The 24,218-nt window shown below is 32.4% G+C and overlaps 1 protein-coding gene across 1 annotated transcript in view; it reads left to right on the forward strand.

Annotated features, from left to right (window-relative positions):
- The window catches only part of LOC142320980 (short stature homeobox protein 2-like), a 53,886-nt gene that overhangs the window by 22,791 nt on the left and 6,877 nt on the right, over positions 1 to 24,218 (forward strand). Inside the window, exons 2-3 of the mRNA XM_075358979.1 lie at positions 11,809 to 12,035; positions 17,844 to 17,901. Coding sequence (XP_075215094.1) covers positions 11,809 to 12,035; positions 17,844 to 17,901 — 285 coding nt within the window. The remainder of the gene's footprint in view (positions 1 to 11,808; positions 12,036 to 17,843; positions 17,902 to 24,218) is intronic.

Genomic DNA, 24,218 nt, shown 5'->3' on the forward strand with positions numbered 1-24,218 from the left:
TATTCAGCCCCACAAGTAACACTCACTCTATTCTCTACACGAACTAACTATATAGTAAACATCACTAATCTCAGAAGAAAATAGTTCTGATATTTTTATTGCGCTTCAGTTGCTTTATATATGTAAAAATCATACGAAGTCTGCAACAGACGTAACAGTCGAGAAATAATTGATCTAAATAATTTTTTCCTAAAATTATTAGTTTTTTGTCAAATTATTACTGTAACGTAGATGTTTAGAAAATTATAAATATCCCCAAAACCAACCAAAAATGTATGGTGTTTTTAGTTTTCATAAAAAATACTTTTTTCTTACGGAGATAAAGTTATAGAAATAAAGTTAACTTTAGTAATTGAATTACAAATCTTACTTCGTCAGAGTTTAAATCTTTTGTCGATCACACGACTAATGGATTTTTCAAAGATTCATTATACGTATCTTTGTTTTAAATAGAAATACAATATTAATAAATTCTCATTATCAAATATTCCCATCAATCTAGGATGATGTGTTTTAAAGAGAGATATACGAGCACAGATTGTAAAATTCGTATATTTTACTTATTATTTGTTGTTATTAATAAAAACTATTGCGAATTAATTTTTTAATTAAGAATTTAGTATAAGAAGCTAAAAGAAAACAGTTACAATAATAAAAAAAAAATTGCGCTAAATATTTGAGATACATTATATGGTTTAATTTAAAGGGTGAATGATAAATGGTTCGTACAAATTCCAATTATTTATCCGTTTCTTCGTACACCTACAGCTAACCTATTGTAGATGTTAAAGATATGGCGGGAGGGAAGTGTCGGGAAGTTAGTAGGATATCGGAAGTTGAAGAAGTCAGTCAGGTAGCGGGAACAATTAATTAATGAGCTAAGTGCAGAAAAATCGCTGGGGGGTTTGAACAGTTAGCCCAGAGGGAAGCATTAACACCAGTATAAGCAGAGAAGAAGGAGCGGATCTTCTATTTAATGTTCCTACCTTAATGTAATTTAAGCCTCGCTAGAAACGAGCCAGATTAATCTAATTCCATTACCTTAATGAAGATACAGAATATATAAAGTCTGGCTAAGACCCAGAATGGACGACTATTATTTTGCCCTTCATCCTGCCCCTTTATTGCTGGGGGGATTCCGTCATCAAATTTACAAATTGAATTTAGCTGAGTGTCTCGGGGCTCTGATTCAGCCAATCCCCCCACTCTTCTTTACATCCCCGCGTTCCGACGCTGCTATTTTCTACTTACTTTTATTCGCTCTTAACGGATCAGAAAACGCCTCTACGACGTGTCTTATTTGCGAAATTAAGAGGCAATCTGGAATCTCCCGTAAATTAGTCCTTACTTCACTTTCTGCCTGTATATACTTTTCTAAACCCCTCACTTTAACGTATCCTAGCATTAACTGCTGTTTTGTTAGATGCATTCAATTTTACACCCCTTCACGGATTAAAACTTCATTGTCACTGTATGATTCTCAGTTTATAGGCAAGGTTTTTATATTATTCATAAAATAAAAAAAAGTGCAATCACTTATGCATATAATTATCTAATTTGATTAACGGTCTCACTAGATTATTAATGCTCCCCCTTGTAATCACACAGTACATTATTTTCAGTGTAATAAATATCCGGTTGGCTTTCGCGACGTAATCTCGGCGTCGATTGCTTCATAGTTTATTCTCCAAACAAAAATAGACATTTAAAAAGCTTTTAAAAAATTAAATCCAGAACTGAAAACTGTACATCCCTTAGAAAAATACTGTCAAGTGAAAGGCAAAATTACATTAAATCGAGGTCACTGGCACTCAAGGAAGTGATGTGACTAACCGGTTTGAGCTGAATTTGAAATCTTGCTTGAAAACCGGTTCTTTATCACATCGTTATCTCAAGAAATAATAAATGATATAAATTAAATCTCCGGCAAAGGGTTACATAATTTTCCTGTCTTCGTCCTTGACAATTTTTTATTACAAATACAAAATAGGTTTTTTAAAAATATTAATAATTTTATTATTACTTAAAATCGATCACATCAATTATAATATACAAGTAGAACACAATTTTGGAAATAGATTTTACATAATAAATTTAGTTGATGATTTTAAAAATTGTTTTCTGCAGAGTGTTTCTAAACGTTTTGGCAGTTTAATTTAAAGGGCGAATGATAATGATTCGTGCAGATTCCAATTATATATCTATCCTTCCATCGTACATCTACAGCTAACCAATTGTAGATGTTAAAGATATGGTGAGAAGGAAGTGTCTGGAGGTTAGGTCCGATACCGGGGAAAAATTAATTAATTAATTAGCTGTGCAGAAAAATCGCTGGGGGGGTTTGAACAATTAGCCCAGAGAGAAGCATTAACACCAGTATAAACAGTGAAATATTTTAATAATATTTACAGATGACACAATCACAATTAGTAAATCTGTTTCATTGTCATAACATAAATATCATATTTTGTTATGTCTGAAAATTATTCATGCGTTTTGATAAAAGGTAGCTACTATTAGAGATAAACCAATTCTTTTACAGTAAGCGTCAAATATTACGTGTATTTTGATTTTTCTGGAAGTTTTGAATTATTTTGTTGAGCTCTACGATTAGAAATAATAAAACATTTTTAATTGAAATACGAACAGTCAGAAAAATGTATTCATAAGTGATTTTGTTGATTCCTATCATACTACTTTCGAAGCTGTAATTTTTATTGATGAATTGTAACGAATAAAAATATACTCATTTTAAACTCTAAAAAAATCTTGCGCAATTTTGCACAAGAATACCGACTTTTCGTTTATTTAATTTGGTTTTAATATTTTTTTTTAATTTGGTTTATTATTGCTACCAATAGAAACCGCAGATAAAGAAATGACAATGTTCTAACTTGCAGCATCATAGCGAATCACGCTTTTAATTTACCCCGCTCAAACCTTTTCAACCTTAAAGAACCTTAAGAACGATTTAACCAACCTTCATCAAATTTTCACACGCATAACTTCAGACACACTATAATAGCATATCCCACCACCATTGTGTAACCCAGAATAACATCATACGTTTCTCCGAAAAGTCGGCAAAAAAAAAAAACATAATTAAACTGCACGAAATAAATATATATAACTGCACAAAAACATATATATATATATATATATATATATATATATATATATATATATATATTACTGCACGTAATATATATTAATAGTCCCAAACCCAACATTAAACACTTTGCATTATTATGATATAGAGAGGGGTTTCTATATGGTCTCCCTCTTGAGGGGTCTTCCTCCTCAATAAACAGAGGAATTGCCGCAGCGTTATACTGAAAGAAATTTAGAGAAATATCACTGATTCTTGTTAGAAGTAAATGGAATAATTTGTTTAATATTGTGTTAGTATTTATGGTTGGTTAACTACACTTAATGTTTGTGCGTAGGAAAACGGACGGGACTTTCCGGATGAAAGTCATTAGTCATTATTATTGTATATTTGTAAAAAATAATATTATAGAGACATTATTCAGTTAGATTAGGGAGGCAATGTTCTCTTCAAATAAGATAAAGTGGGTAATAAAAAGTAACCCGGATGCCTTTGTAAGCCATGCACAGTTTTATACTGGCTGTTTCTGGATTCTGAAAAATTCCATTTCTCTTCTATTGCGAAGTTTATATAGGTAAAAGGTATGGCGACGGGAACTGTGAATAATTTTACAGTCGAGTTCAGGTAGTCGATTCTTAAACGGCTTTGTTGCTGCTTGGTACAGTATATTAGTGTAACTCTGACTGAAGTCAGTGTATTTTCTGCGAGAAATTTCTGCGTGTATTTTCTGTGTTATGATGTTTTTTGATAAATTTTTACAATACAGAAGTAATGTGAGCATTAAAAGAAAAATTATTTCAGTTTGCGACAAATTAAAAATTATTGAGGAATTAGAAAACGGGCGATCTAATTCTGACGTATGTAATACGGTATTTCTACTTCCACTGTCTCAACGATTTGGAAGAAATGTGATAAACTAACGGAACTTTCGGAAAAAAATCAATTTTAGGTAAAGAAAATAAAAAAACTATGTGGGGAAAAATGATTTGGACGTAGCTCCAAATGCCACGTGGTTCAATATGAAGAGGAGTGAAAAGTGAAAATGTTCCCATAACCTATTTTGAAAATTCAGGCAGAAAAATTTGCTGGCCAACTAGGATACAAAGAGTTTTTTTGTAACGATGCTTGGCTGAACCGATTTAAAAACATAATCAAATCGGTTTTGCAAGACTTAGCGGTGAAGAAAGCAGCGTAGATAATTCTGACGTTAGCAATTGGCAGGGTGAAAATAGCCGTAAATAGAATCGGGTTATGAATGGGAAGATTAATAGCTCATGAAATGGTCTGATTTTTTAAATTAACTATGGACAAACCATTTAAATTTAAAAGAAAAAAATGTGTCGGCGGAATGCATTCAAAAGTAAGGCTTACTGTTCTTCTATGTTCGAATATGACTGGAAATGAAAAAAAGAAAACTGATAGTCATTGAAAAATTAAGAAAACCTCAATGTCTTAAAATAAAAAAAACTTCGGGTTAGGTACTTGCCAACACAAAGGCGTGAACAACATCTACAATTTTTGAAACTGAAATTCGTAACTGGGATTGTGAACTAAAAAAAGAAGAGAAAAACTTTACTGTTGATTATGAGGCCTATTCATAAAGTAAGTGCCGTCGGCTTATATTTAAATATTAGCGGGTCTGAACACAGTTTCACGCATGCAGGGCCATTTATCGACTATTTACGAAGCCACTGCAGTTGTTTTGATTAAGTAGTCGTTTGCCTTCTGATGAATGCAGATCGCAATGTCTGCGACAGTCGCTTCTGCCATCAGATATGAAGTGCGCTCTGTGATTCGATTTTTGTGTTCAAAAGGATCTTCTGCTGAGATTCATCGAGATTTGTGCCTAGTGTGTGAACCTACAATAATGGGGAAGGAAATATTAGACAACGGTGTCAAGACTTTAAAAATGGCCGCACAAATGTGCATGACGAAGAGCAGAGTGGCAGGCCCAGTATTCAGACCGACGAAATCGTTGAACAACTGAACCGAAAACTGTAATGTGATCGGCGATTGACGATTAGTGCTCTGTCTCATTAATTTCCACGTTTTGAACGCACCTTTATCTACACAACTGTTACAGAAAATCTCGGATGTCACAAATTGTGTGCAAGGTGAGTATAAAAAATGCTCACCGACCAACACAAAAAGCAATGAATGTGCAGTGAACGAGCGTTTTTGGATCGCTATCGATAAGATGGAGATGATTTTTTTCCCCCTTTGTTACGGCGACAAGACGTAGGCATCCTACACCATTGCAGAATCGAAGCAATAGTCAATGTGCCAGTGGTGGCATTCAATTTTCCCAAAACCGAAAAAGCAATCTCCGTACTCGAGTCGAAAAATGTTGGCTACCGTTTGGAACGAAATAGGGTCATTTTGGTTGATTTAATGGAATATAGATCAACAATTGCAGCTGACGTATTCTGCAAAACGCTCACCAAACTGAGACGTGTGATCCAAAATCGACTATGTGGGAAACAATTGTCCGGCGTAATCCTCCTTCACGACATTTCGCGTCCTCACACCACTGCTTTAACCAAGAAGAAGATTCAAGATTTTCGTTGGGAACCTTTTGACCATCCACCAAATAGTCTCGACCTTGTACCTAACGACTACTTCCTCTTCTTGCATTTGAAAAAGTGGCTAAGTGGACAACGATTTGAAAACAACGAGGAATTCAAGACTGCAGTTGTCAACTGGTTCAATTCCCAAGTACAATTACTTGACCGCTTAGAAGAAAGAAAAAGAATTTAATCCAAATGTTTGGATGTCATAAGATTAATCAACAGAGGATGAGATAATGTAATTACTGTTTTGAAATTTTTGAAACTGTTCAAAAACAGTTTCAAAAATTTCCGGTCTTGCTATAGTTGCAATTAAAGAAGATTACGAGCCAGAAGACGAATTACACTGTCCGCGTGGTTTCGGACCATTGATCCCAAAAAATGTATTTAACGGATGTAATATGAATGATTATGTGCATGCTGACCGTGTGTTAATAACCGAAAGTCCAGCAGATGAAGACATAATTAATGAAGTGAAACAGGCAAATCAGCAAAATTGAAAACGAAAGAGAAAATGAAGATGACACGATGATTGAGAATCTAGTCTTCCGTCAGTGCAGCTCAAGACAGTTTAGAATTGCTTACAAATATTATCAAACAAATAATTTTAGCAGTGAGTTTATAAAATTATTAAATAGATAAACATTCTTTTTTTTTTACGACTTCAGTATAAAAAAAAGCAAGTGTAAACAACTTTTTTAAGTTGTGTTAAAATATTTAACTTTTATCGATGTAAGCCTACAGTATTGCTTGCGCCGATCATTCTTAAATGTGTTTAGGTACAGTATTAAAGTATTAAGTTATACAAGTTACAGTGTTTTATTTCGAAAATAATTTCTTCATCAATATTAGGTGTTTACAATTTTATATGCTTGCGCAGTAGTACATATGTAATTAAAATTTTATGCAATATTTTTTTAATTTTTGTTTTTAAGTTCAGGCAAATTTCTTACACACTGTTGTATTCTTTAATGTTCAGTATCAGTATTTACTTTGTGTTTTGAGGGGAAAATATTTTTTTGACAAGAATAAACTCATTCGTTTATAACGAGCACATATTACCAGTCCCTTCAATCTCGTTATAACCGACCAACTTTCACTGTATATAAATATACCTAGGTAGATTATTATTTTGTGCAATCGCTCTTGCTGGTAGTTGATTATTAATAAGATTTCTGCTAATATTCTTTCTTCAATAACTTCATCTGTACTGGGTCGGCAAGGCTGTTGACATCGAATCCCATTTACTGATAGTATTTTTTATCAGAATTTTTTCTTAATGGGAAATCTTGTATGAAGTTGTTTGTATGGAGTTGTTCTGACGATCTTATTGTATTTCATGTAGAACGTTGGAGAGATGTTATTGCCAGAATTATTTCATGATACCTTACCACAGTTTCCACCAGTTATATATATATATATATATATATATATATATATAACCTATATATATATATATAAACAGAACAGTATATATATATATACTGTTCTGAGAGGATCTGATGGTCTGGATTAGGTAGTGATTACGAAAGAGAAAAAAAATAAAGCACATCAACACTATTTAAAGTTTGTTAAATTTATAATTATACCAGAATCGCAAGAAGAGTTTATGCATCAACTATAGGAAAATAATACGGTAACTGATATTTATGCTACAAGAACAGAAGACTAAAATGAGAATAATTCAGTCTGCACTGAATCAACTTGCATACACAAATTAAAAATTCAGGAATTCAAACACATGATTAACGTACAGCACGAAAACATAGTATTGACCATACTATGTTTTGTTGTGCCCGTTAATGTTGTGCTCAGTAAGACTGATCGTCTTACCGAGCAAAACATTTTACTTACAAATAATCAATTTTTAGTTTTTATATATCGATAATTCAGAAATATAGACCGAAATATAATATATTATAGACCGAAAATCCAGAAACAGCCGCGAACAGTAAGTAAAAATTAAATAAAGTTTTTAAGTAATTTAAATCTTGTAAAGAGCTTAACCCGATGATTTATTGATAACAAAAAGATTTACACAGCACAACCGAACCTAACACACCCACCGCACGAACTGCTGAAACGTCATTCCCACACTCTGAACAGAATTGTAACAATAAATAATCTTGTGTTATGTTGATGATGCTGTAATTTAGTTGGTATGTTGTTTATAACACTGTTCACTGATTTGTTTACAAATTCTAGCCCGGTATTGCGAAATCGAAAAAACTGTTGGCTCTCGAACAACGTTGTGTCTGCGACCGTGACCAAAAACTGAACATATGTATTGTTGCCGAATGGCTTCGACGGCACGTGGCACTTTCTAACCTTATGGTGGTGGCCCTGAAAAGGGCCGTTTTTTGCGTTAGCTCTGAGAAGAGCTGTTGGGTCCGGAAGCTGGTCTCCAGACAAGTAAGGGAGTTGCGGCTCGGCTATTGAAGTCCGACCAGGCTTTCCCTAAGCGGCAGTTGGGTCTCCACTACAGCGTGGCAGTGATGGCCCCCAGAGCCCCGCAGTATCGGGTCGGCGTCGGTCGTCCTTCGCCGGCGCGGCCAAGGTAATTCTCCCCGAGCGATTCCACGCTGGGCTGGCTCCTGCTGCTGAGTCCGCCCCGGCCAGGGCGATTGAAGCCCGGCGAGTTGGAGCTGGAGGGGGAAGGTAGCGTCCGCGTCAAGCCGCTTCCAGGTCAGCCAGGCCTGCTGCTTCGGCAGGGATGTTGGCATCCCCCAGGAGGTCTCACGTCGAGCCGGCCGGGGAACTTCTGTCTACTTACAACTTCTTCTTCAGGTGGTAGTGGACGATGAATTTAATTCACTCTAGTGGTGCACGCTCTTTTATTGGAGCCTGAGAGTGGCGGAGGTGCAGTGTCGCTATGGTGGGAGAACTGCTCGGTAATCTGCGCGGCGGTAGTGATGCGTATCAGCGCGTCCGTATACTGTGCGCCAGTTGCTATACCGTGCTCGGCCGCCGATATTAAATTAGGCATATGCCTAATATATATATACCAGGTGGCTAAAAATAAAGTACATCCCCTGTCTAATCTTTTTAGAATTAAGATAATACGATGCGTATTGTGGAATTCTTCCTTGTACCGTGGGGCTACTTTATGTATATTTCTTTCTTTTTATTTTTGAGCTGCTGAGGGTGGAGAGCAACTCAAAAATTTCAAGCAGGACCAATGGTTTATTTGATACATCATTGTGCTCGATGAGAGAGAAAAGTTATAAAATTAAAACTAAATTCTAATCGCCCAATCCAAAATGGCAGCAACAATGTTTTAGATTCAGAAAGCTAGACCTACGGTTATATGCTCTCCTTTTTGTTATTTGAGATATCCCTGTATGTCTTTGGAAATTTTCACTTATAAGAGAAGCTAACTCAGTAAGCCCTAATTTAGAGAATTCGGCCTTCAGGGAGAGGAGAGACGGATCAAAACTACGAGACGGATATATGGTCATGTATACATACCAAATATTGTTTTTTTTGTCTTCGAAACCTCATTTTTTCCACCCACCAATGCTTGGTGATATCAAAAAAATTTACTGAGATACCTTTTTGGTCTTTATCCAAAGAATAGTAGGAACTTTAAACAAATTTGATATTTTACCTAATAAGAAAGTTATAACAATGTTTTGTTTTTTCGAAAAAGCCAACCCCCCATTTACACCCACATGGTCCGATCTTTACCATTAACCAACTCGACCGAAATTTTGGATCGTTATATTTTATATATCAATTTGAAAGTGACTGGCGAAAAATTACGGCAGTTATCGTGTCCACAAGAAAGTGAAGTATATATATAAACGTATATATAAACTTTTGAACAGATGGTGGTTTTGGGGTCTGGGGGATTTGAAACGCGAAGATACGTCGAAATTTTCCGGGTCGAATCATGGTACCCATTACAATAGGTAGCTTTCTTATGAAATCTACCTAATAGTACAAAACGTATAAAGGAATACCGACTAAATGCAAGCTGAAAATATGGTAACCGAGATTTGATATTTCTAAATTTTATGCGAATATTTTACTAACAAATAAATAATTATAATTTGGAAAGTATTTCTGCAGTATGAAAAAAATAAAAGATAGTTTATGAGAACTGCGTGAGATAAGTAAACGAATAAAAACCAATAAGTTACCGGTATTCCGTTATTCTGGTAAATCAGATCTTGTTCATGGAATATTTTTAATTTTTCGTCCACCAAAGATCGAATCTGGAAAACTGATTAAGTAATAACGACAATTTACCTATTAAAAATTGTTCCTGACATAATTTGTTTCTTTGATTGCTTTTAGAATTTCTAAAGAACTGCACTCTGAAAACTATTTTGCATGTTAATAATTCAGCATTTTATCTTGGTCTTCAATTTAATGGTACTATAGAAATGATACAACCATCCTTAATTTTTTTGTAATTTATTTCAACCGATGTTCTCAAAAAGAAAACGTCATTCATTACATCATGTATACCTTATAAAATATTTCGGTTTAATATCTAATCTGAATTTGAAAAATGAAAGTTTTTAAAGATTAATTTCAGTTAATTTTTTTTTTTTTTTAAATTAAATGAACATCAACCATAATGATATTTTTAAGTTGGTGTTTGAAAACTAGAAGACGCTTGCAGTATCTTATTTTACAGTAGATCATTGTATGAAAGAAATAAAGATGACATGGTTGAAGATCAGTAATCAACGTCAAAGTTTCCTTGTACCGCACAGAAGGGAAAGTTTTTCCTTGCCTTCTGAATTATTTCCATTATTAAATTTTTATAAAATTAAAATTAATAACGAGTAACTTATTTATAGTAGTGCCAATTATTATTTTTTATGATGTTACCTACCTCACATCACGTAAAGTTTTTATGTTGTAAATTATACTTTCTTCTTTTAATTAACTACACAACAGACAAATATTTAATGCTTGATTGTGTCACTTACACTTTTGTAATTTCGAATTCTTTAGTTACTTTAACGAGCTACTTTTTTTAATTTAAAGACAAATTTTCTACATCTTTTATATGCTGTTAAAATAATTTTAAACATTACTTCATACTACTGTGTTAAAATTTTACATCTACAAACACTTTTGGTGTTCTAACATTTTCTTACTAATTACATACTCTTCTGAGTATTAGTCTAAGTTAATTTGTCTAGTTAAAGCGTTCACGTAACACCTAATTTTCGAAGTCGGAGGTTCTAATGTTCAAATCCTAGTAAAAGTTATCTCAGGAATGGTCTGTTCAAGATTCATTTACATACAGACACATATCTTTATCTCACTGGGCCGTGGGGTGGGGGTTGTTTATTGTTAACTAGTTGAACAAATTGCAACGTACACATTAGGAAAAAATTATATTCAAATCCAATTTATCCAAATTTAAATCCAATTTTTTTTTCTACTTATTTTATTTGTGTTTTTGTTGTCTAATATCGTTCACATTTTAAAATTAACATCAAACATTTTCATGATTATCACATGTTTTCTGTAATAATTAAAAATAAATAATCAAATTACAACCATAATTTACTGATTCTTAACATATTAAGTTGCAGAGTTTCTGTTGAAATCTTATTGAGTAGGGACCCGTAGGCAGCTGCGTCGCTTGTTCGTGGAGAGAGTTATTGTGTTACATTTTTACGCCTACATTACCAGATTAAGATAATTACATACAATATGTAATGCAATAGCGGATGGAGGACATTATCAAACTGCCGATTGCCTTAACATGTAATTGACTCTGCTTGAATTGCCTAACTCCTCATCTTTATCTTGAAACTAGGTAAAGTGACATTACTATCTGCACGTGTAATAACAATAACATTGTTCTTCAGCTGAACTTCGATTTGTTGATCAAAATGAAGTAAACAATGAAAAAAATCTGCCATTACCACAAGAAAAATAGGTTAAATAAAAAAATAATTTATCAATAAATTAATTCTTCACTTCATTATTTTCAGAGGAAAATCGGAATTTTAAGAAATGCTTTAGCTGTTTTTCGCTACCTAATTTTGATGATAGATATTGAGAGACGAATCTGACAAGCAGTAAATTGTTTAGGTAGATATATATATATTTATGCTTCAAATTATTTAATTATACGTTTATGATTGATTTGTTCTGTTGCAGGTGTGGAGCGCGATAGTGATAACAGCCGCAGCAGGCTGCAAAATTCTCCCCCACCACCAAGTAAAGGCGGAGGAGGCTCAACAAATAAACAACGACGTTCCAGAACTAATTTCACACTGGAACAGTTAAACGAATTAGAAAGGTTATTTGACGAAACACATTATCCTGACGCCTTCATGAGAGAAGAGCTCAGCCAACGTCTTGGGCTGAGTGAAGCCAGGGTACAGGTAGTTGTCACGTTTTATTTATTTATCTTTATTTTACTTATCTTATTATTATAATAAAAAACTTTTAAAAATGTCTAAAAATAGAAGTGAAAACCTTATGTATTTCCAAGCTGAGAAGTTCTGTTAAAACGATCAGCATGATAAAAGAGTTTACTCATGTTAAAGTAGTTGAATTCCTATATTAAGTGTCCTAAATATAATAATATCTCATGGGATTTGATGTTTTCACTCCGTTATTTTGACAACCTTTTTATTAATCATGGTTTTTCCCATTTTAAATTTGTTAAAGCGGATTATAAATTTATTAAATTAAAAATTTTCTTAAAATCAAATATACAAATTAACCTCTGAAATATCTTTTATGTTACATATGTAGAATTATAATAATTTTTCTTAACGTAACAAGTTGGCAATTCGTAACGTACAGGTTGGTAATTCCCGAAGAATTACCAACCTGTAAATGTGACCCTTAGACCTATATTTTATATTTAAACCATTCTAATGATTCCATCTGTTTTACATTAAGATTTAAGTACTTTATAAATACAAACCCTTGAAAAAGGTAAATAATTTCTTATTTCTATAAAGTAATAATAACCATTTCCATAATAATATATATAATAATAGATAATGTTAAAATATTTTCACGAAACAACTTATTTTTGCCTACAAATAAATCTTATTAAAGTTGAATTTTCAGAATCCTCGTTCAAAGCGTACACATACGTACTTAACATATTTTCATTTAAAGATTTCAATATTTTTATTTTATTCTGCGCTAATTTTATTAATTTATTAATCTTTGCATATATTTACACCATCTTTATTTAAATTACTAACAGACATTGCTACATTTGAGTATATATATACATATAGATTATATGAATAGAACTGAAAGTTTGATAAAACATTAACAAAATGAACATTACGGAACTTCACAAAATTTAACCTTTTCTTTTACCCTTTTCCCTTTCCCCTATCCTTTTTCCCCATTTCCTTATCCCCTTTTCCCTACTTTCCTTTTCCCATTTTCATTTTGACCATATTTTCTCTCTTTCATCATTTCTTCCCCTTTCCATAATTTCCCTATCCCCTTTACCCCATTTCCCCTTTTCATCTCCCTTTCCCTTTTCTTCCCCCATTTATCTTCCCCTTATTTCCCTTTTCCCTTCCTCATTCCCCTTTCCTTTTCTTTTCCCCGTTTTCTCTTTTTTTCTTTTTTGAATTTTCTCCTTCTTCCCTTTTTAACTTTTCCGATTTTCCCTCTTTCCTTTTTCTAGTTTTTAACTTTCTCCCTTTTTCCTCGCGCGTAAATCGGTCCAGTTGTTTTTTAGTTTATAGCGGGCACACATAACGGAAACATTTAAATGGAATCGTAAAATATTTACTTTAGCGTGTGTTGCTTTTACGTCCAACAAATAGCGCTGTTTTTCAAAAAAGTATGTTTTTACCTGTCACAGGTGATATATTAGGTATACAAATAGTAGGTATGTAGAAACACTCGCGTATTCGAATGCAACGTTGTGTCAAAATTTCAAAGCAATCGAATGAGAACTTTCGGAAATTTAAGATTTAAACAATTTACATTTTTATTATAGATTATCATTATTTTCGCAAAATAATGATAATCATGATAAAATATGATTAGAAATAAATATTTTATCTTATTATGATAAAATAGATATTATTTATTTCTTTACGTAGAAATAAATCAGCTATTTTTTTCTTTTAATTCTACGAATTATTCTTGCAATTATTTAATTTTAATCATTATCTGAATTATTAGAAATAAATTTTTATGACAATTAATCTATTCAAATTATTTATGAAAATTTCTTTTAGGAATTCTGGATATTTATGAATGTTAAATGTTAAAAATATAATGGTTGTAGATAATCTGATGGAAAATTCAAGTCGCTCCCATAACTGGCTTCACCATTTTTAGGACTAAATGATGAGACAATTACATTCTATATATATATTTTTTTTTTGCACTGAATGTATGAGTAATTAATTATTATTACTTATTTGCAGCAAAATATTACAGAATCATTTTTGACAAGCTTGATTTTTAAGAAACTCAATTAAGATTATTATTATTTTTATTCTTATTATGTTTTCAGTCTGGCATCATTTGAATTATATAAGACGTATCCTTGATAAGATATTGAAATTCATAAATTAAAAATTAGCCATCAAGTTTTTTTTTATATATATAAAAAAAGTTAAATGATTTTACTACACTAAAAAAAAGATATTCCTAAAGTTTTGAAAATTTTACTTCAAGAATATTGAGTAATTTAAGTATTATAACAACTGATGTCCTGGCCCGTTATCGCAAATTTTCTAAGTATACCCTTACAATTCTACGTCATTTTTAAAATAATAAATCCATTGACCAAGTAATGTTTTTGTTTTAGTTCAATATGAATAGCTATTATTAGTTTCTTAAAATTACTGTTCTTTTTTAAATGCTTTTATTTACAGTCGCATCAACAATTACAGTCATTAGCGACTACAGTAGTAGTCGCTAATGACGTAGTTGCACTATCACGTAGTGATAGTAACACTATCACGTAGTTGCATAAAATAACAAAAATAAACAATAAGGAAACAGGAACAATAAAGAATAAACATAGACAAGTAACAACAACAAATACAAACTAAAACACATAAGTCAGACAAAAACCACTAAATTGTATTCTTTATTCCACTGTAGGAGAGGAACCGCAACAGACGTTTTATACCTTCTTTCCGGTTTAGTAGAAATTTCATGTCTGAATCCAGGTCTTAGTTTTGCCGGGTGGTAGCAAAAATTGGGAAATCGAGGAGCAGATGGTGCACGGACCATTTGACCGTGCAAGCCTCAAATACGCAGATCTTCTGAGGAGAGCCAAATAGATGAGCGTGGGTAGCCTGGTGTGTCCAATCCTTAGTCGAGTTAAGATGACTTGTCTCTTCTGTTGTTCGGGGAAAGAGGTTTCTCGAGCACATTCTACTGGATGTTAAATAATGCCGTGGGAGGATTCAGCAGCCAGAACCTATTCCATTGAGCCCGCAATTTTGCACTGACTGACCTCAAGAAGTCTCTCTCACATGTCGATTGTATTCGGATGACATTTATTGCAGCTCTTGGCAGCCTCATCGGCCCGTTCGTTCCCGAGGATGCCACAGTGGCCAGGGACCAATACCACAGTCTTATTTATCCTTGAAATGATATCATGAATAATCTGGACGATGGATTCAGAACATCTGCAGTTCAAGCTCTCAAGACCACTCCTAGAGTCGGTAATTACGAGGAAGCTGTCATCACAACGGGTTTCGATAACTTTCAAGGCGGAGTAAATTGCATAGGCCTCGCAAAAAAACACAGAAGAACAGTCATTAAGCTTATATAATATCTCGGTGCCAGGGAGTACAATAGAACAGCCGCCTGTGTAGATGAAAGTGTACCCATTGAACTTCTTATCCATGTTTTTAAACTGGTCTCTAGCGGACTGAAAACCGGGTCCCGTTTACGACTTCCAGATTGTAAATATAAGTTCTCTGGTGACGCGCGTAACCAAGGGATGCCGCATCCTATTCCCTTTTCAAGGATCTTCGGGGCAGGCAGATCTAGTTCTTGGAGATAGCGAAGCAGTCTGAGGCTGAAAGACTGCGGTAAGGACGTCCTTCCTTCAAGCAGCGAAGTGCGACCGTGTCTGGTCATTTGCCGTGAGCAGTTGATCGCGTGTTTGATAGTGTTGTATTTTCTCCTGTAACTCAATGGGAGTTCATCGGATTCCACCAGTAAGCTTGGTATAGGAGAAGTGGCGAACGCCCCTATTGACATGCCAATACAGGTGTTGTGCAAGGGGTAAAGTATGCCCTTAATTATCTCTTTCGTAGAATCATATAGTACAAACCCGAATTCTAGCTTCGAAAGAACAGTGCTTCTGTATATGTTCAGGATGATGGATTTATCCGCACTCCACTTGCAAGATGAAATGAGTTTAAGGACATTTATTCTCCTTAAACATTCAGTTTTGGTGTACTTAATGTGGCTTAAATTACTGTTAATTCAAACTTTTAGGTAACTTTAGTTGATAGAATTGTGTGTATGAATTTTATCTTAGTGGTACGTTTTATGACTAAATTCGATGTTTCATTGATTTGTTTCTAAATTACTTATGTTTCATTTTTAATAGATGATTTATCTATTGAATCATAAAATACATATTTAATCAATATATTTATTAAATCTTAATAGATTTTTTATTCATTTTATTAGACAACTTCTTTAGGTTTATTAGTATCTATTAATAGAATGTAAAAATGTAAAGAGAGGAGAAATGTATAAATCGAGTTGCACTGTAAGAGATCTTGTAAGGTTCTATTTGTGTATCTATATATTAAAAGAACGACGTAATAATAGTCTCTAAAAATATCCGTAGAGATTACTGTTATAGTTGTTATTGTAGTTACATGTATCGTTTAGTTAAATGCTTGAATATTTATTGAAGAGGTAGTTAAATTGTTTGTTATTGTACTCGGGCAGGTAAAGCAATCAAGGTAAGTACAGAAAAGAAACAAGAAGGAGGAGGAAATGAGGGATTCAGGACGAGAACAACGTGCAGACTAATGGAATGAATTGAGACAAGTTGGCGGGGCGATTACTTTAAGAGGCCTGATTAGGTTAGGTTCAACCTCTCCTCCTAATTGGAAATCTCTCTCTAAATTTCTCTTTCTCTCTTGCTCTTTAAATCTCTCCCTCTCTAAACACCTGTTTACTTACCTTCCTTTATCGCTCTTTCTATTTATAAATAACCTCTTCGTTTACTTCCCCGCTAAAGATTCGGCAGAACGTTTTTAATTTTATATTTACCAATTAATTTGTGAAAAGGTGTTTAAAACGGTTTATAAATCCATCTGTAGAGTTTAACATAAATAAGCACAGTATTTGTGAATATATTTTTATGGTTGATGGTTTAAATCACTCTGCCGGCCCATTTCCTAAAGATATATTTAAACAATGTAATTTTTTATTTTTGGAGTATTAAAAAGTATGACGCATTTTATTAAAAAAATGTAAATCGTAGTATAAATTATTGTGTTTTTCCCCTTTATCCATGAGAAAAAAAAAGTAAATTATAAACAAAAAATTATACTGTTAATTTTCTATTAATTTCTAATGGGAAGGATCTTCTTGAAATTTATTTTTTAGCTAATTTGCCAACCGAATACCTGGAATAATTTTTCATTCTTGTTTTCTGGGATTTATTGGTATTAGGTTTTAAGCAATCCACTACACATTTTGAAGTGTTCTTATCATTCTTAAATCTGTTATCGAAAAACTCCTGAGTGTATAGAACGAAACTTTAACTGTGTATTATTGTGGAAAAATTCAGCTGACAGATCGCTCCAAAAGATATTTTATACAAAATAGTTTATTGTAAGAAAATCAAATAACTTCCATTTGATTTGTAAAATGAGTTATGTTTATCCAGTTAAGGTGTTAAAAAGAAATAAATATTTTTAAAAAATGTAATTTTATGTCTTTTGAAGTAAATTACCAAAAGTTGAAAAGAATTTTTTTTCGAGGGGAAATAAAATTGTTTTGTAAAATGGAAATAAAATCTTCATTCGTTATTTAATTAATAATTCTAATTCTAAAAACACCCAGAAACGGAAGAAATACATGTTCCAATTTCCTTAAACTTTATTTATTGCAGTAGAAGTGAACCAAAGTTTCTGGACATAGTTATTTTCTCTTTTTTCATCTTTTATGATTTCTCGTACTTTAATAACATTTCCTTCTTGTTATTACAGGTTTGGTTTCAAAATCGACGAGCGAAGTGCCGAAAGCATGAGAGCCAGATGCACAAAGGTAGTCTCGGTAATTACAGGAATTCATTTATTCATCAATTTTTATTTTCTGTTTCTATTGTAGCTATCGGTAATAAATATTGGTGTTAATTTTTACTTTTCGAACGATATGGCAAACAAAAGAAGTAAAATTGCTATCAGTTAAAATCTACCCGTTTGGTGTTTTGATTTTCTGAACGTTATGAGGGTTCTTGATTAAAAGATTTGGATACCCTGATTGCAGATCGTATACATGTGTGCATTTAGCATCTGTCTTCTTTGTGTTTAAGGTTTATGTTAGAAATGTTTAATCTAGAATCATGAAATTTGAAGTGGTGATGGATAGTATACAAGGGTATTAAATCTAATAAAATTTTGAAAATTCGTTTAAACGGATAGAATGAAACAAAATTTGGAGGTTAATATAATAAAGATCAGACAAGTAATGAATATATACTTGTAGAAGATTGATGCTTATCTGTAATATAATTGACTTAGTAGCATACAACTACCCCTAAAGTTGGAATTTTACTAATCTTTATAACTTTTGATTGTTGCAATTTATAACAAATTAACTTTTTCTTCCAGAGAAGGAATATTTTTCAATCCTTACCGCAGAGGTAGGGTTAAATGTTCAATATTTTCATTCAAGGGTTGATTTAATTACATTTTTAATGCGGGTTTGAATTTTTGCGAATTTTTAATTTATTAACGAATAAATCTATATATCTATCGACTCAGAAATTTTATTTTGATCATTCATATAGTTTGTTCTTTCTGTATTTAAAGGTAAAATTTGAACTTTTCACTGAGGAAAAAATCAAATTTTATCCTTTATTAAAATTCTAAGAAATTTCATCAACATATTTAGCAACTTTTTCTAATAGTATATATACTTACTTTACTAACACTATATATACTTCGTAAATATAACTCAATTTATCGGGCGTTAACAATTTATGATAATTCTTAAATTACTTTTTAGTAGTTAAATATAGACAAATTAAAGTTAACAAAATCGTTTAACAGGAAACGCTCTAATTTTCGATATGAGATCATCTCGTCCCAAGAACCCTGAGGAGGCAACTCAAACAATTTAAAAAGAAAATATAAAGTTGTGAAATACCACTTTAAAGGGCACTGAAAAAAAAACTGGTCTAAAAAAACCTCAACGATGTTCGGGCTATGAATCATCCCTAAATGATAACTATTTAATGTTTCACAACTAGTTTGAGAAGTTGTCTACAATACACTTCGTTGGGGTAGTTCATACCGAAAAATAAATCATTTTGACGTAGGACCATTTGATAAATATTATTTATGTTTTTTGAAATATTTTCCTGTTGAGAAGTTATTTAAAAGGCCAGTTTTGAAACTAGTATCAAAAAATAACAAATTTGGTTAGGGTTGTCATGTCCGAAGTTTACTGCATCAAAATTTTTGTTTTTCAGTACTTTTTAAAACGTTAACACATCTCTACCCTTTTCTTTTAAAAGCTGGAATTTAATGGTTTAATAAAAAAAAAAAAAAAAAAAAAAAAACAATAGATCATTTGGAGTTGGTAGTATTTGACTAATTTAATTTGTCTACGTTTAACTATTAAAAAATTATTTAGCGTTTTCCATAGTTTATAATCGGTATATTCAAAATAAATATTAATTCTGAGATTTTTTAATACGCAATAAAAATGTCACTGCAGTTTAGCACTATCACATATTTTTTTAAATATTTACATTATGTTATGCAACGTTCTAAGATTCCACTCGTATCACAAATAAGCAATTCGAAGTTCCATTTTTGTATTATACTATTCCTTTTAGGCTAGCTTGTAATTTATCTACTAGAATATCAAACGTTAGCCCAAAAATCCAGGACCTATGTTAGAGAAATCGGTAAAGTCATATAACGGTTCATCTTGATTGTTATAGTCATTTATTTAATTTTACATGAGAAACATTGCTTCTATAATTTATTTCCATTTATTTTTAACCTATTCTAGCTGTAAATAATGATTTTTCAAAGTAAGGCTGAAGTAAGAGTCATTAAACATCAAGTTACATGTGCTCAATCGTAATTTCGAAAAATATAACTTATTAATAATGATCTTTAAAAGTTTTTTTTTTTTTAATTTTCTGTCATCGGCTAACCCAACAAATTTAAATAAATTACAAAACTACAAACTCGGAAAATATAGTATCAAGACCCCTTGACAGTTCTCAAGATTCACTAAACGTTAGTTCCATTTCTACGTGATATTGCCTATATCTTTCACCGAGTACGTTAAGTAAATTTCGACTTCTCCAGGATTACGTTCTTATTTATTGAATCTATTCATCGTTATTTATGTTGTAATGACGTAATATAGGTGGAAGCGAGAATCTATTGAGTTAAAGTAGTAAAACAATTTGTTCTGTTTAGTTTTATTGATAGATTAAATGTGTTTGAACTAGGGTCGGCCGACTTGTTCTTTACGAAAATTGATCGTACAGCGTAATGGGTAGACAAAATGAGCGCAACACAACATTGAAACTTTGGAGAAACAAGGACAACGAGCTAGAGATGGATAGATTCCAGGGATGGATGGTGTCGAGATTTATAGCGACATGTTTTTGTAATCCAATCAAACAGAAGTAATCAGACTATATGGGCCGCAAGGGACTCCACAGGCAAATCAGGAAGTGGGGCTCTTTTCCCTTCTAGAATCTAATCTGCGGTTTATTCACCCCTCTATAAACACTTTATTTTTTAAAAGTTAAATCGGGTTTATTGAATTGATTATTAAGTTATTTTTTTAAATTTTCCTTGGCGTGATAAAATATGTATAAGTTTATCTTTTTTGCAACCGGTAGTAAATTACATTAAATTTCTGTGTGATATTTAGATGTTTTAATTCTTTAAATCCTCAGCTTATGCTGGTATATCGTAAATAATACAAGATCGGTCAATCGTGAGCTATTTTAACTTGCTTTACTATTTAATATGATGTCCAAGAAAGTTTTTACGTACAGCTAACACAATCAGAATATAACTTAACCAGAACCTTAAATGAGGAATATATATCACATGTCTGAGATAAACGGTGTAGCTTTACTAAGTCGGAAATCTAAGATAGCTGACTTTCTTGTTCGTGAAGAAAAGGTGTATGCAGCTGTATCGCATACTAGGTTCATCATACCAGACAGAATATGTAATTAATTAGCTTCATAAAAAGGTTTGGCCGATATGAGAAACTATTTAAAGATAGACTAAAAATTTAACTGGTTCAGCTTAATTACGATAGTTTGACTTGAAATGTAAAAAGTTTAACTTAGTTACTTATCGATAGATAAATATGAGCATACTCGTATATAATCGAACGATACTCATCTATAATGATTCTCATTGAAGAGGTTTTGAAATTAATGATACTACAAAAGTCTTAACACACATCCCATCACTCTATTTTCTTTATTTTTAAGTCAATCACTCTATTTTAAATTCTTCCTTGATGTCTTGGTTTATAAAGCCAATTATGAAAATTTCATTAGTGATAAATAAGAATTATAAGTGTTTAATTTAAACTTCCTGAAATGTTAGAAGATATATTTTGTAATATTCTTAATACACTAGAGCAGGGGTCGGCAAACCGTGGCTCGCGAGCCACATGTGGCTCTTTCACAAAATTTTTGGAGCAGACTAGAAAAAAAAATTAGAAACCTATCCTAGAAGTGAAATGTAAACAGTTTGAAAAGTAAGTCTTTTGAAAAGAGGCTTGATTAAAAAATAAATATTAACACAGTTAGTCACTCTTGATGGTATGTTCATTGTATCTTTCAATTTATTGAGTACTGAATTGTTTTTCAACTTTTTGTTTCAATTTTTTTGCTGGAACCAATCCCTCGAAAATAAAAGGTAGCATTTGTACATTTTTTCTAGAAACATTGATTATCTTTATTCGATTTAAGAAGGCAGTGCTTGCGCTTCCTGTGTGAGTTGTGCAAACGAGCTCAATCGACGTTCTGCCTGCAGTCTCACATTCGTGTAATTAACTTATAACGCGGGAAATCTTTCGAGTGAAGTAAAAAAATACTGTATTTTAGATTCACAAAATTTTATATATATAATTTACTTATGCTATGTATACATTTAATACAGTTAATATTGTCATCTTTATATTGTATGGGGTTTTAATGATTTTTTTTTTAGTTTTGTTGTAATTTTGTGTTTATCGTTTATTTTTACTTAAAATGCAAATTTTTTAGACCCCATAATAAGTACTAAGAAAAAGAAAGGAAAAACTGAAGATAAAAACCGTGGATTCAAAGAGGAGTGGACTGAAAACTTTGCATATGTCCAAAACTCAAATGGTCTTCCTACGTGTCTTTTTTGTCAAGAAAAACTGGAACATAACAGGTCGAATTTAGAAAGACACTTTACAACTAAGAACGAAATATTTAACATTAAATATCCGGTTGGTGATGAAAGGAAGAAGGCGGTTGAGAAGCTCCAAAGGGGACATGAAAGATCATCTTTTATTTTTAATAATTGGGTTCAATATTCTAACAATGGCAATCTGGCAAATTTCGTAATTAGCCGGGAGATAGCTCAGAGGGGAAATCCATACATGGATGGCGAATATATCAAGAGTTGTTTTTTAAGTGCCTCTGTGGAGCTATTTAGAGATTTTAAGAATAAGGACATAATGAAAAAAAATCGAGAGATACCTTTTTCCTCTAAAACAGTGAAGGACAGAACAGTAAAAATGTCTGCGAACATTACAAGCCAAAAAATCGAAGATCTCAAAACAGTCACAAGCTTATCAATAGCAGTTGACGAATCTTGTGATATAAATGACACTGCACTAGTTTCCCTTTTTGTACGATATATCTCCATTTTGGGCCCCAAAGAGGAACTTTTGGGATTATTGCCACTCAAAGGACGAACGCGAGGACTTGATATAGCAAATGTCGTGATTGAATGCTTTGAAAAGCATCAAATACAATTTGAAAATATTTCGTGATTTCAACGGATGGAGCGAAAAGTATGAGAGGCTTTGTAATTTTTATGAAGGAAAAAATTAATCACAAGATACTTTCCTATCATTGTATTATTCATCAGGAAGCACTATGTTCACAGACGTTTCCTGAAGATCTTTGCAAGGTGATGGAATTGGTGATTAATATTATAAACTCTACCGCAGCTAAAGCTCTTCACCATCGCCAATTTAAAGAATTTTAATTGAGATAGAGAGTGAATATGCGGACTTCTACTACACAAAAAGGTCCGGTGGTTATCTCGAGGAAATATTTTAAAACGCTTTGCTTCTCTGTTTACCGAAATAAAGGCGTTTCTCCTCGAGAAGAATATAAACTACGCAAGAATATAAAATAATGAACTATGGATCCAAAAATTTTATTTCATGGTGGATTTACTGTCCATCTTAATCTGCTTAATCACAAATTACACGATCTTTTCGATGTTAGAAGAAGTAATTTTATTCGAAAATAAATTATCGCTCTTTGCAGAAGATTTTGAAAGATATCAATTTCCATACCTATTAGGCTACTGTCGAGAAAAGAAGGTTAATATTGGCATCTGTTATTTAAAAAAAATATTGTTAAATATGAAAGAAGCCTTTCTCAATAGGTTCAAGGATTTTAGAAACAGCAAAGCGACGTTATCGTTTGTTATAAAACCTCTAAATATAGCGGTATCTGAAATAAACTTCTCCCCCTTTAATATTGATATTGGACGGTTTGAGATGCAGTTACTGGATCTTAAAAATAAAGAAACATGAAGCTCTAAATTCCAACGGCTGTGTGCAGACCTACAGCTGTTGGAGAAAAATAAATGTGAACTAAGTTAACAGCACAATCTTTCTGCCTTTAAAGATCTGGAGAGAGAAGATATATTGATTTTTAACATCTGGAAAAACATTCCCGACTCATATGATCAATTGAAGAAACTGGCGTTTGGCGTTCTTTCCTTGTTTGTTTCTACATATTTATGCGAACAATCATTTTCAAGCATGAACTTTATCAAAAGTAAATTAAGAAATAGGCTTATCGATGAGAACTTAGAATCATGTCTAAAGTTAAAACATCATACAAACCCGACTTACCCCTACTTTCAAAGGGAATGCAAGGACATCGTTCACATTAGAGGAGAATTCGAATTTTATAAAGAGGGCCTTAATGTACCGTTGGGAAAATATAAACTTTTTAGCAAAAAAGCTAGAGAATGTACGTATTACCCAGATTATTTCCATAAAAATGTCTTTAAGAACCAAAGTTTACGTTTTAGAAAAATGGCTCTGAATTAATTTCAATTTTGTATTTATTATATTTGGCTCTTTGGCTG

This window comes from Lycorma delicatula, chromosome 3 (genome assembly GCF_047948215.1).
Source record: "Lycorma delicatula isolate Av1 chromosome 3, ASM4794821v1, whole genome shotgun sequence".
NCBI classification, from domain to species: domain Eukaryota; kingdom Metazoa; phylum Arthropoda; class Insecta; order Hemiptera; family Fulgoridae; genus Lycorma; species Lycorma delicatula.